This window comes from Gigantopelta aegis, chromosome 2 (genome assembly GCF_016097555.1).
Source record: "Gigantopelta aegis isolate Gae_Host chromosome 2, Gae_host_genome, whole genome shotgun sequence".
NCBI classification, from domain to species: domain Eukaryota; kingdom Metazoa; phylum Mollusca; class Gastropoda; order Neomphalida; family Peltospiridae; genus Gigantopelta; species Gigantopelta aegis.
Window position 1 is genome coordinate 33,933,432 of NC_054700.1, and position 12,816 is coordinate 33,946,247.

Sequence of the window (12,816 nt, forward strand, 5' to 3'; positions counted from 1 at the left end):
ATGTACTGTAGTACTAAAGCAGAATTCTCAGACTACTACGAAAGCAATAAATGTCCACTACTGGGCTCAATAAATAGTCATATATTCTATGTTCAAGGGCCATAACTCTGACAAAACAAAAAGGGTAAATCACCATGAAAGTCAACTTGATATGTAACTGGTATGTTCAAGGACCATAACTCTGACCAAAACAAAGAGGGTAAATCACCATGAAAGTCAAACTTGATATGTAACTGTACATGTTAAGGCTATACACAAAATTTAGCTCAATATCTTGAAGCATTGTGAAAAAGTCCAAAAACCTATGTGGGACAGACAGACAGACAGACAGACGGATGGAGACAAAACATACAATGCCCTCCGGTTTGGACCAGCAGAGGACTAATAATTGGTTCAAGAGTATAAAATGAAACAAGTATGAAACAAATGGAATTCAAATGAAACTCTTTTTTGTACATAGTACAACTACAATACAATACCACAAGATATTAATTACAAGCACCTGTTAATTTTGTTCTTGAATACAATGCTCAAGCTAACAATACATGATTATGTCGACTTAAATTGTGTTTTCCCTACAAATTTGGCAAGGCATGGTAGACTAAACACTTAATGCATTTTCCCCATTTTCAGGGCACCTTTTTTTTTGTCATTTAAGATTGAAAAAAAAGAGAAGTGAAATAAAAATAAATGTAATTAATGTACTTGCTTTAATAAATGAATGGCAAAATATATAACAGGGATATTTTATTAATTAATAATAAATGTTCTGATTGTTTTATAAACATTTCATAAATGAAAAATGTTTCATCTGAGGCATAATCATTTATTTGTTCGAGCTGAATAAAATCAAACACCAAGTTATCTGTCAGACTATAGAGTATTGGTAGTGGTTGGGAACTAATTATTATTATTTATATAATAATAAAAAAAGGGATGACTGTTGTCAGAATGTTTGAATACGGTGTACCACAATATGTATTATAATGTATCAGTTACAGAAGTGACAACAGTATTTTGATGAAGGCTTCTAAGAAAACTAAGAAAATACATGGTACAAGATAAAGTTTATTATCTGAATCTGAAAATATATGGATCAACTGTACTACAGTTTATTTTAAAATGTCAGTCCTTTATTTTTTCAATACACCCATAAGTTATTATAACATATAAATTGGTAAGATGTGAATGTTTAGACAACACAATCATGTCATGTTTACAACAAATAACATAAATATCTATGTACATATTTTACACTAATTTCATAAATCTTTGATCCACATTTCTTACACCATTTTGCGATAATTATGTATATCTTTAATAAGTTATTAAAACATGGCAAGTCAAGTTACATTGTTAAAAAAACATACCAAAATACCAGTCGGTCGAAACACTGCCATCCTGACTGGTTTTTGCCGGTCAACATCACCACCAGCGGAGAGATCTTTTTGTCTGCTGTCCTATCGTACCAGCAATTAATTTGCATTTACAATTTATGATCATGTTTGGTCTGCCATTTTTTAATTCTTTCCGAAAGAATTTGTAGATTTCCTGACCAAATGACTGGCACGAATTTCAAGCAATTTTGACTCTAAATTGGAATCGTCAAATTCTTCCATAGGCTTCTTTTACACAAAAATAAATTAATCTCATAGCAATACAGTTTCAATGCATTGTGGCCTTCATCTCTCGACTTTATCTGAGGGGAAAGAATGCAGAGATTGAATTATAATGTACAAGGATGGGACTTTTTAGCTTTTCATAATTTTGATATTAGGCAAGGCGTCTTGTTGTTCTTAATTTTTTATAAATATTTTCACATAATAAAGAGGATTTGATATAAAATGCTGAAAAATTAACTTTATTTAAGCATGATAATAGTTCAGTTTTCAGCTTTTTATAAATCATTTCAGTTTTAATTTTTTTTTAAACTTGGCATGACATCTCTGATGTATATTACGTCCTCCACGTTACCAATAATTATAAGAATATCAAAGGAATGAATGAATGTTTAACCCTTTCGTAGCGTGACAACTTGCGGCACTCCATCACTTTAATACCATTGTGTCATGACGGTGCATTGCGTGCTGCTATTACCCTGACTTCACGAAAATGCTCGGTCCATGACATCGTTCCAGCAGAGACTCGTAAAGGTTAATGACACCTCAGCACTAACAACAAACTGTCTGATGGGTGAAAGAAATACAACTCATATGTACAAAGACCCGTCTGCAGGGCCCACGTAACCCACAGCGATCAGAATGGCATCCACTAGAGTCCAGACACCCAGACCTCCAAAACTAAACAACTTTCCAATCCCCTCTCGCCACAGTCCGAGGTAAAACCGGTCCGCTCCAAAACCTCCAAGAGTAAGACTGGAAACAAATAGAAGATATATTTCATAAATTATTCATCATAAGTCAACGTATACATACTTAACCAAAACTTTCATTTTGTATCACGTTTAGTAAACAAGAAAATATGTTTAATAAATGATTAAATTCAACATGTTCACACTAAAAAGGGACATAAACTATATGAAATGTTATCGAGTTTAAAGGCATATTGTCACAGATTTAATGACCTCATTTCTCTCAAAATTGATAATAAATGAAATTACATTCATTTGTAATACCATATCTCGCTATTGTATCTTCCAAACTAAACCACAATGGTGGGAACTCCATGTCAACCTTCTCGACAATTTTAGGTGGGGTTTTTTTTTTGGGGGGGGGGGAGGTGTAATTATAGACCATCGCCATAATTCCATTTTATTTATAAAATATCATTAATAAGTGGGTTATGGTTGAATAAAATACTTTTAGGGACCAATCAAATGAATACATATTTTCAGGTAATACTTTGTTGGGCCATTAAATAGGTCAAGTGTCTGTGACAATATGCCTTTAATACCCTGTATATTTATCAAAGAATGGCAGTTGAAAACAATATGGCCCTGTGTGAAACCAGATTATTGGGGGTGCAAAAAAACTGGGACATGCAACTTTGATATTTTGAGGTAGACAATGATTAATTAATGCACACAAGTACATGTCACAAGAAATTACTAAAGATTACACGAAGAACTCAAGTTTGTGATCTAAATTACCCAAATGAAACTAATATACATATGTAATAACTGCAATAATCAAACATTCAACAACATTTTGAAAATTGTAAAGAGCCAAAATATGAGTCAACAGTAGAAAACAAGACTGAAAAGAATGAAACATTAATCCAATGTCTGCTCACCTTAATATAAACGCTGTGGACCACTTGTAGCCTCTTGTCCAATTACACAGGCGCTGTTTGTAGAACCGTCGTCGTCCTGCAATAATTACACTTTCTTCAGAAAAACTCCCACGTTTTACTTACAAACAGAATGAACACAGACAAAACAGGTCAGACCAAATTTACAGAGGCTGTTTTTTCCTTACACAACAGTAGCTATTATATTTACAATGCTTATACACCTACGTTTAACAAAAAAAACAGGCCTGTTGTTTCTGAAAGTACATTTTTGGGGATGGCCAAAACTAATCGTGGTGGACACACCTCCACCAAAAAATATTAAATCTGCCCTTTCTGTCTAGTTGGAGAATACAATTTATCAATTCACATCCAATTCAAATTTTACTAATTCCCCACCCACCTCCAGTTACTTTAGATAAAGTACAGCACTTGATTTTTGTTTCCATATGCACACTTTTTTACTTATATTTTAAAAGCTTCTGAACAAGATGTTTATATTTTATGTTTGTCATCAGCAATGGAAAATCACAGTAATGGGAGGGGGAGGGGGGGGGGGGGGCAGGTAGTGTTATGTATAATATATATAGTGATTTCCCTAGAAATTTGGTAAGGCATGGTACATCAAACACTTTTGAGACATTTTCACCATTTTCGAAGCACTTGTTTTTCATTAAAAATACACAAAAATTAATTGAACTAAACATTATGTAATTTATGTGCTTGCTTTAATAAATTAATGGCAAAAGATATAAAAGGCATATTTTAATAATTAAAATACCCTTTTGGGCGTTTTATAAAGGCAATTTTAGAATTAATTAGTGAAAAGGTTTGTTTAATCTCAGGGCAGCATGGTGCCGATTAAGGCAAGTTGGTGCTAGACTACTGAGGCATGGTGCCGCACCATGCTAAAACAAGCTACGGAAAAACACTAATATATATATATATTTATTTATTTTTCAACTTCCCTCACTCATCCCTCCCTGCTTTCAACACCTATACATGTGTTAATATGCACCACGTGTACCAAGGTATCACTATGAACACATAATGTGTTTTCCCTAGCATGTTTTAGCATGGTGCGGCACCATGCCTCAGTAGTCTAGCACCATCTTGCCTTAATCAGCACCATGCTGCCCTGAGATTAAACAAGCCTTTTTCACTAATTAATTCTAAAATTTCCATTATAAAACATCCAAAAAGGTATTATTAATTAATAAAATATGCCTTTTATATCTTTTGCCATTCATTTATTAAAGCAAGCACATAAATTACACTAATGTTTATTTCAATTAATTTTTATGTATTTTTAATGAAAAACAAGTGCCCCGAAAATGGTGAAAATGTCCCAAAAGTGTTTGGTTTACCATGCCTTGCCAAATTTCTAGGGAAATCACTACATTATGAGATTTATTAAATTATTAATGTACGATAAATGTGTCAGAATTCAGACAGAGAATATTTTATTTTCAAAATATTGATTAGTGACAGGTATTTTCAGTTTGAAAATTTCATTAGCAAAGAGTTTTTAACATTTTGAATTCTGTAGTGCAGGGTTTCTGCCAGAAGGTACGGCGGGTAAAATTACGTGCCCTAAAATATTGGAAATTAATTGATAAATTTTTAGAATTTCTAAAAAGATTATTATATACTGACACACAATGAAAACGCAAAACAGATATTTTTCAATATTTTGTTGTGATTAATGAAAAATATATTTATTGGACTTAAAATAACAATTTATGAGAGGAAGCCATTGATTGGTACTTTTGTCTGGATTTTAATCCTGGTTTTGTTCTCGTTACACATGCAATAGCATGAACACACAAAATGGTGTGAAATGCATTCGCTACATGCTCAATCATGCTGCATGCAATGCCAGTATGTGGACACATAAAAGTCACGTAACAGTGTCATATTCCTTGTCACATTAAGAATGCCACGACTCGGAGAAGAACAAAGGGAGCGAGCGTTGGGCATGGTTCAAGGGGGGACTTCACAAAGCCAAGTTGCTAGGACCTTCAGAGTCCATCCATCAACTATTTGACGACTTGTTGAACGTCATCAACAGACCGGGAGTGTCCGTGATTGACCTCGACCTGGTCAGCGTCCCGTTACGACCCCACGCCAAGATCAGCAGATTCAATGACACCACCTCCGTGACCGGTTCAGAACTGTGACAATGACAGCAAGCAACATGATAGGACGTCATGGAAGGCATATCCATCCGATGACGGTCATCCGTCGACTCAGAACGGCTGGACTCAGATGCAGACGCCCGCACAACGGTAACATCATGACACTGCGACATCGTGCTGCGAGACTACAGTTTACTCTCCAGAATGGTAATCATCCACCAGCCTTTAACCGGAGCATTGTTTTCTCAGATGAGTCCCGTTTCTCTGTCTCCTCTGCTGATGGAAGAGCACATGTGTACAGGAGACTCCATGAACGGTACGCTGACGGATGTGTGAGGGAACGTGATCGGTTGGCGATGGTTGTCTGATGGTATGGGGGAAAATCAACTGTGTTTTCAGGAGTGATCTTATCATTGTCCACAATGCCCTTACAGCCCAGCGCTATGTTGACGTTATTCTAAGACCAGTTCTCCAGCCACTTTTGCGCCATCACCGAAGACCAGGAGGTCCCCTTCTGTTTCAACAAGACAATGCCCGTCCACATACTGCAAGAATTACCCAGGCATTCCTGCAACAAGCCGGTATCACCATTATGAACTGACCCGCCGTTTCACCGGATTTGAAACCAATTGAACACATGTGGAATGAGTTAGGACGTTGTGTATGTCACCGCCAACCACCACTGCGTAACGTCGCTGAGCTTGCACAGGCGTTGCAGGAGGAGTGGAGGAACATTCCTGTGGCTTATTTGAGATGTTTGTGCCAATCCATTCCCCGCCGTCTTCACGCATGCTCACGGGCCAATGGTGGACACACCAGATACTGACCGTGATATGGGTGGGGGGGTTGTTGAACTTTTCCATTACGAATGCAACTCGATTACTGATGATAACTGGCCATGTTTCCATGTGAATGTATCTCATGAATACCAGTCATTAATATCATATTACATTATCCATCAATTCATTAATGGTTTGTCGTTATTTGCAATGAAAAGTTGTTTTTGCGTTGTCATTGTGTGTCAGTATAATTAGAGAACTGCTGTTTAAAATTTGTCCAAGTACATGAAATGCAGTGTCCAATTTTAAAAGATTTTAAACCCATAACCACCTAGAAGAAGCACTTATGACCTGTTTTGTTTTTATTACGTACCCTCGAATTACTGTCCGACAGAAGGTCTTTAAAACTTGCTTAGTGACAGTGTTCAACAGATGTATGAGAATGTCACTAGCCCTCACAAACGTTTTGGTTAGTGCTCTATACAATGAAACCTCTCAAAACCGGACCCTCAGTAAACCGGAATTCCCTTAAAAACGGACGTTTTTCATGGTCCCTTTTTAAATATCCGTACAGAAGAGAACCTCTCTAAACCGGATACCTCTTAATACTGGACTTTTGACTTGGAACCCGAGTGTCTGGTTTAGAGGAGTTACACCTTAGTAATAGAAGCTGATAAACTCCACTAGCCTAGACCAAAAATTGCATCTGTCAAACTCCGAGTGAACCACAATATGATGCTGAACCAAATATTACCTTCAGATTTATTGGTACGTACCCATGCACAGAACCTCCTGTCTCACGGTACACAGTGAGGTGTAGAATGGTCTCGCTGGCCAGGTTTTCCGGGGCGTGTTGATCTGACACAGAGACGCGTTGCACGTGTACAGCCATGTGTCAAGCTGGTAGCAGTACCGACAGTGATAGCTTCTCTCAAACGTCTGGTTGCCCTGAAACAGAACAATACACAATAACACCTCTAATTCTATAACTGAAATAAGGCTGCATTTCTATTAGCGTCACACAAACCCTTATAAACTGTAATTTTAGAGAAACATACATTTTTTGCTTCAAATAAGTTTCAAAAGTTATATTTTTAACTAAACAGAACCAAGTAAAATAAAAATTTATAGACTTTTGGGGAGTGCCCATAATTTCTGACACGCTATTGCTGGTCTTAGCATGGTAACTGGATTTTAATTGGCCGATCAACTTTCACATATAAACTGACGATCAAAAGAAAGTATACCAATTATTTGTATTATAAATAAACACAATACACGTTCATGGAAGGTTAGATAGGTTCCAGTATTGTTTGTTATAATGCAACCAATGACGAATAGTCACACATTGCTGCGTTTGGGCGATGCCGCACATGCAAAATGAGTTTATTCATCAAATTTATACTGCACGAAAAACATGATACTCGTGCACAAAAGGGTGTAAAAAAGGGTACCATTGCTTAGAACATGCAGTAAAACACCAGATAAATGGCAAGGCTAACTGCTGAAGAAAGAGAGAGAGAGCTATTGGTATGGTGCAGTTGGGTGCGAGTTATGCACATGTGGCAAGAATCCTGAATTGCACAAAATTGACGATCACCAGGTTGATACAGCGTTACAGGGTGACTGGCAGGACTGCAGACAGACCATGAAGTGGAAGACCCCGCGTCACAACAGCCAACGAGGACCGCCATCTCGAAATCTTACACTTACGTAACAGATTCCTCACTATGACGTCATCTGCAGCAATTGGCCTTGGACATGTCATCAGTCGTCACACTGTACGTCGTCGACTACGACAGCATGGTATCAGGGCCTATCGACCATTCAGAGGGATGACATTGACGAGGCAACATTGACTTCGACATTTACGTTGGGCACGTCAGTTTCAATGTTGGCAACATCGGAACTGGCAACGTGTACTCTTTTCTGATGAGAGCAGGTTCCAGTTATTCAGAGCTGATGACAGGACTCTGATATACCGACGGTGGTGGATCTGTGGTGGATCTGTGATTGTTTGGGGCGGTATCTGTGGCCAACAGTGGACAGACCGTATTGTCATTGACGGAAATCTGTCCCACGTCGGGTCCATGCTTGCATACTTGCACATGGTGGACATACACGCTATTGAAACATGTTCTTTGTGGTCAAATTTATTCACCTTCGTTATGAGTGGTCCTTTATGAAATCGCACATTTCACCCCTAGTGCTGTTGTGCACTGTGATATTATCATTTTATGGGTTTTATTGAGTATACTCGTGTTTATTTATCGCCAAATTATTATACTTTCAAAATATAACATTTGCATCAACTTGTTTTTTGTTGGTTTTTGTGTTGTTTTTAATACTTTGAAAAAATAATTGGTATACTTTCTTTTGATCGTCAGTTTATATTATATGCATATTGGATTAGAATGATGATTTTGGCAGGAACACTGATACTAACTAACCACTGGCAAGCCAATTCCAGTTGCCGTGCAAAAATGACATTGAGCCAATGATGATGCCCATAATGTTTCCATACTGACTATTTCGGCTTACATTAAGGTAGTAGCATTCAATGACTCAATGTAATAAGTGAATAAATCTTTATCCACAGTACTTACAGTGCAGTTGACTCCTTCTCTTACTGAACAGACTGCAGTCTGTACACTGCCGTACACACAGGACGCGTTGAACATACAGTGAATACAGTCTCCGCCCAGCACGCTGCATGCTGTACCGGTCGGGCACACTTTACTCGGGTCAAGCAACGAAGGTGATACCAACTTGTCCTTAGGTCGTTCTGTCTTGTTGGACGGAGCTGCTGTAGGCGTGCTTGTTGACAACACGTCTACAGGTTCTGTTGGTGGGGCTTTAGATATAGAGTTTTCTGGGAGGTCTCCTACAAAATGATCAATTCAAATTGAATTCAATCCATAATCAACATCCAGGGCTCACCCTGTACATTGCCAAAATAGCCAACTGCTACTTTTTTTTATATAAGTGGCTACTACATTCAATATTTTGCTAAATGAAATATTCCTTAAAAGTAAACCACATTTTAATCATTTTCAAGGAAAAATGCTACGTACATGTATTTGAAAATTGTCTAAATGTAAATGTGTTCCAGGGTGAACCCTGAACATCTACAATGTATCCTAAGAATCTGTGTACAAGGAGTAATAACAATTCATGACATTTGCATTAATACTATATACAGATGTTGAATGTTTGAATATTTTTCTGCAGCAGTATTCCATAACACTATCGCAACAAAACACTGAGTTCGCTGTGTAACCATATGATATAGAATATCGCAGTGATCATGTCATATGTCCATGTGTTTTTCACACAGGGGCGTCAGATTGCTTCAGTAATGATGGTAATGGTTAACGACAGTCAAATGAAAGTTTAATGTCATGATCCAACTCAAGAATAATCAAGGTACAAAGAAAGAAAGAAGTGTTTTATTTAACGACGCACTCAACACATTTTATTTATGGTTATATGGCGTCAGACATATGGTTATGGACCACACAGATTTTTAGAGGAAACCCGCTGTCGCCACATAGGCTACTCTTTTACGACAGGCAGAAAGGGATCTTTTATTTGCCCTTCCCACAGGCAGGATAGCACAAACCATGGCCTTTGTTGAACCAGTTATGGATCACTGGTCGGTGCAAGTGGTTTACACCTACCCATTGAGCCTTGCGGAGCACACTCAGGGTTTGGAGTCGGTGTCTGGATTAAAAATCCCATGCCTCGACTGGGATCCAAACCCAGTACCTACCAGCCTGTAGACCGATGGCCTAACCACTACGCCACCGAGGCCGGTAAATCAAGGTACAAGACTGTGGTATCAGATTAAGAGGAAAATATGTACTTTAGAAACAGTAGCTGGTGACCATTTGTATATAGACTCCCCTCTAGCCCTAACATAATGCTGCCTTCCCAAGTTCCAAATTGTGAACATGACTTCACCAAGTGGAGTGTTCAGGTGATTTATAGACAATCAGCACTGCCACTCCAATCTCACACACCCAAACTCATAATTACACAAATGATTTGTGGTTGTTCTACCATTTTTTCATGATTTGTGAAGATCAAGACAGAAAATCCTACCCCAGTTCATAAGTTGTGTTGATGGGTTATTTCGCCAAACGAACGCTCTTTGCAACTTATGAATTGGGAAATACAATATTCACAACTTCTAATGAATGCAGCATTACATATAAACAGGAAAGGGCTAGAGGACACTTGAGCTAGTAAAGCCATATATATTTTTATTCTTTATTTTTTACATACATGTCATATATTTATTAACTGAACTTGTAATTACCAGGGAAATAATGACGTTACTGGCCTTGTTAACACTGGCAATATCTATAATTTATGAACGAATACGGCGAATCCTGGAGTAATCAATAGTCTCACGCATAAGGACAAACCTTAAAGTAAACACGTGAAACCAATAAAATAAATATTATTTACTTAACTAGTTGGACCAGTGTTATATAATATATATAACACACTGTTTGTTGTTAATAACTACTGCCGAATTCATTTTCCATAGCAATATAGAACCCACTTTTGGCGTACTACGTGAAACGTAACAAATAGTTGCACACTCCATTCTATTTATATGTTCAGCAATTTCTGTCTCGGAATCCTTGTATTTGGTATTAGAGAAAACAGACTTTTCACTGATAAAAAAACGAATAGTGTAAATAACTTGATTACGGACCCGGAAGTGTTGTGTTTTCATTTGTTGGTAAAATGTGATGTCACTGGTTCACACGTTCACACGTGCTGGTGAGCTTTAGAAAAATTGTGGACTATTTAAGTAAGGTAGATATTTGTTAAGAAACCTTTATTTACAATATATATATTTTTTTTTTTTTTTTTATGTCAGTTGATATGGGTTTACATACATACATACATCGGCGCACATAAGCATTCAAGGACCATTTTCTATGTGAACACTGTGAAATACTTAATAAAATGTGTCTCTCACCAATGAACCAGTGCATAATCTGAAATACACTACAAATTGTTTTATGTCTGTAGTAAATAAACATTTTAAAATAGTGCATAAATATAGGCACCCCCTTGTATCCAAAACAATTTGCATGTCCGGTAATTCGGCGCAGTAGATGTGGATCGTTGACCCCGCTATTTATAGACCGCCTATGACCTCATTTTTAGCCCATAAACGCTGCACTATTGTCCCAAAATTATTTTATTACTTTTTTATTTTGTCTTGTTAAAAATATTACTATAAAAATGAACACTCACACATGACTCATCTCATGATCAGTTTCGGAAATGTTTTCTTGAGTGGCACAGTACTGCAGATGCATAAATGTTCATTGCCATACATAGCTAAGATGCCTACATGGATTTTATTTTTCTCGGGTAGATTGTGCACACGTGGATCTTATTTCACTTTTATTTTTTACAACAATGTGACAATTGTGAACTGGAATGACTGTCAATTAAGGTGTAAAATTTTCGTTTTGTTTGCATTTGTCTGTGTTTTCCTTTCCAGTTTAAATAAAAATAACCAAACAAAACTAATTACATTTATACTGTTTGCTATAATTTTAAAAATGCGAGAAAGAAAGGTGTTTTCAGACTGGTTTTAACATTCTTAATATCAATAAGGCTGACCTACTTCGCGTTTATATACATGAAAACAGGTGAATGATTTATTTTGAAATTATGATATAATTATTGATAATTCTAAAAAATACACTTAATTGCACCCTTAACAATAAATATGTTGATACTTGATTAACCATTGAAAAAGAAATTGAACTTTAATTTGTTAAGAACACCGACAACATGACAACTTCCTAAGCATACTTCAGCAAAATATCAAGTGCGCTGAATCACCGGACGCGCCGATACACCGGACACGGTTGTATATAATTATTTCCCGAAAATACAACACCCACGAAAAATAGACCTGATACCTTAATATTAACGAATAAAATATTAAATATAACAAATAATCGAACTAAATTCCCTGTGATTTGAATTACATAAATAATTTAATAATGAAAAGGAACAAAATACCATCTATGTTTGTAGTTAAACAACACAGAACTTGAAACAAAACAAGTATAATGTTCATCCATCTAAATTTGTTTTTCACCATAACTAATGGGAGGTAATTCTGCGTAAATAAGGGAGACTATGCTAAATAACTTTATTTACAGGTCTCGTAGCATAGATTAAATTTCACCTGCAATAGTGGTGTAGTGGTTAAGTTATCGCACTTCATGCTGGTAGTTACTGGGTTCGCACCCTGGTACCGGCTCGTATCCAGAGCAAGTTATTTGACTTAATCAAGTTATTGTGTAGGTGTAAGACCACTACAGTGACTCTTCTCTCACCAACCGCTACTCCACTGCTAAGGTGTGTGCCTAGGGTTGTGTGCTTGAATCATAAATGAAGTTAGGCGTGAAAATAAGTATAAACAAAAAAATTATATTTCATTTGATACAGAACTATTTAAGCTTTTCCTTATATCGTATTTAAAACAGTAATGATATGAGGTAATCAGAGAGATGTGTGTTTAATGTCACAATTACGAACGACATATTAGGTGGGATTTTTTAAATCCTAAATTTTTATGAGATGTAAATTTGTAAAGTCACTAAAGT

At 36.6% G+C, this 12,816-nt stretch overlaps 1 protein-coding gene across 1 annotated transcript; it reads right to left on the bottom strand.

Moving 5' to 3' along the window:
* Window positions 1–459: 459 nt before the first annotated feature.
* LOC121384135 (TM2 domain-containing protein 3-like) lies at window positions 460–12,314 on the bottom strand. Its single transcript, XM_041514388.1, has 5 exons — window positions 12,227–12,314; window positions 8,773–9,050; window positions 6,943–7,114; window positions 3,253–3,328; window positions 460–2,375 (listed from the first exon to the last, which is right to left on the bottom strand). Exons 1-5 carry the CDS (start codon window positions 12,306–12,308, stop codon window positions 2,210–2,212), a joined length of 774 nt encoding a protein of 257 aa, XP_041370322.1. The 5' UTR covers window positions 12,309–12,314; the 3' UTR covers window positions 460–2,209.
* Between the last annotated feature and the right edge of the window lie 502 nt (window positions 12,315–12,816).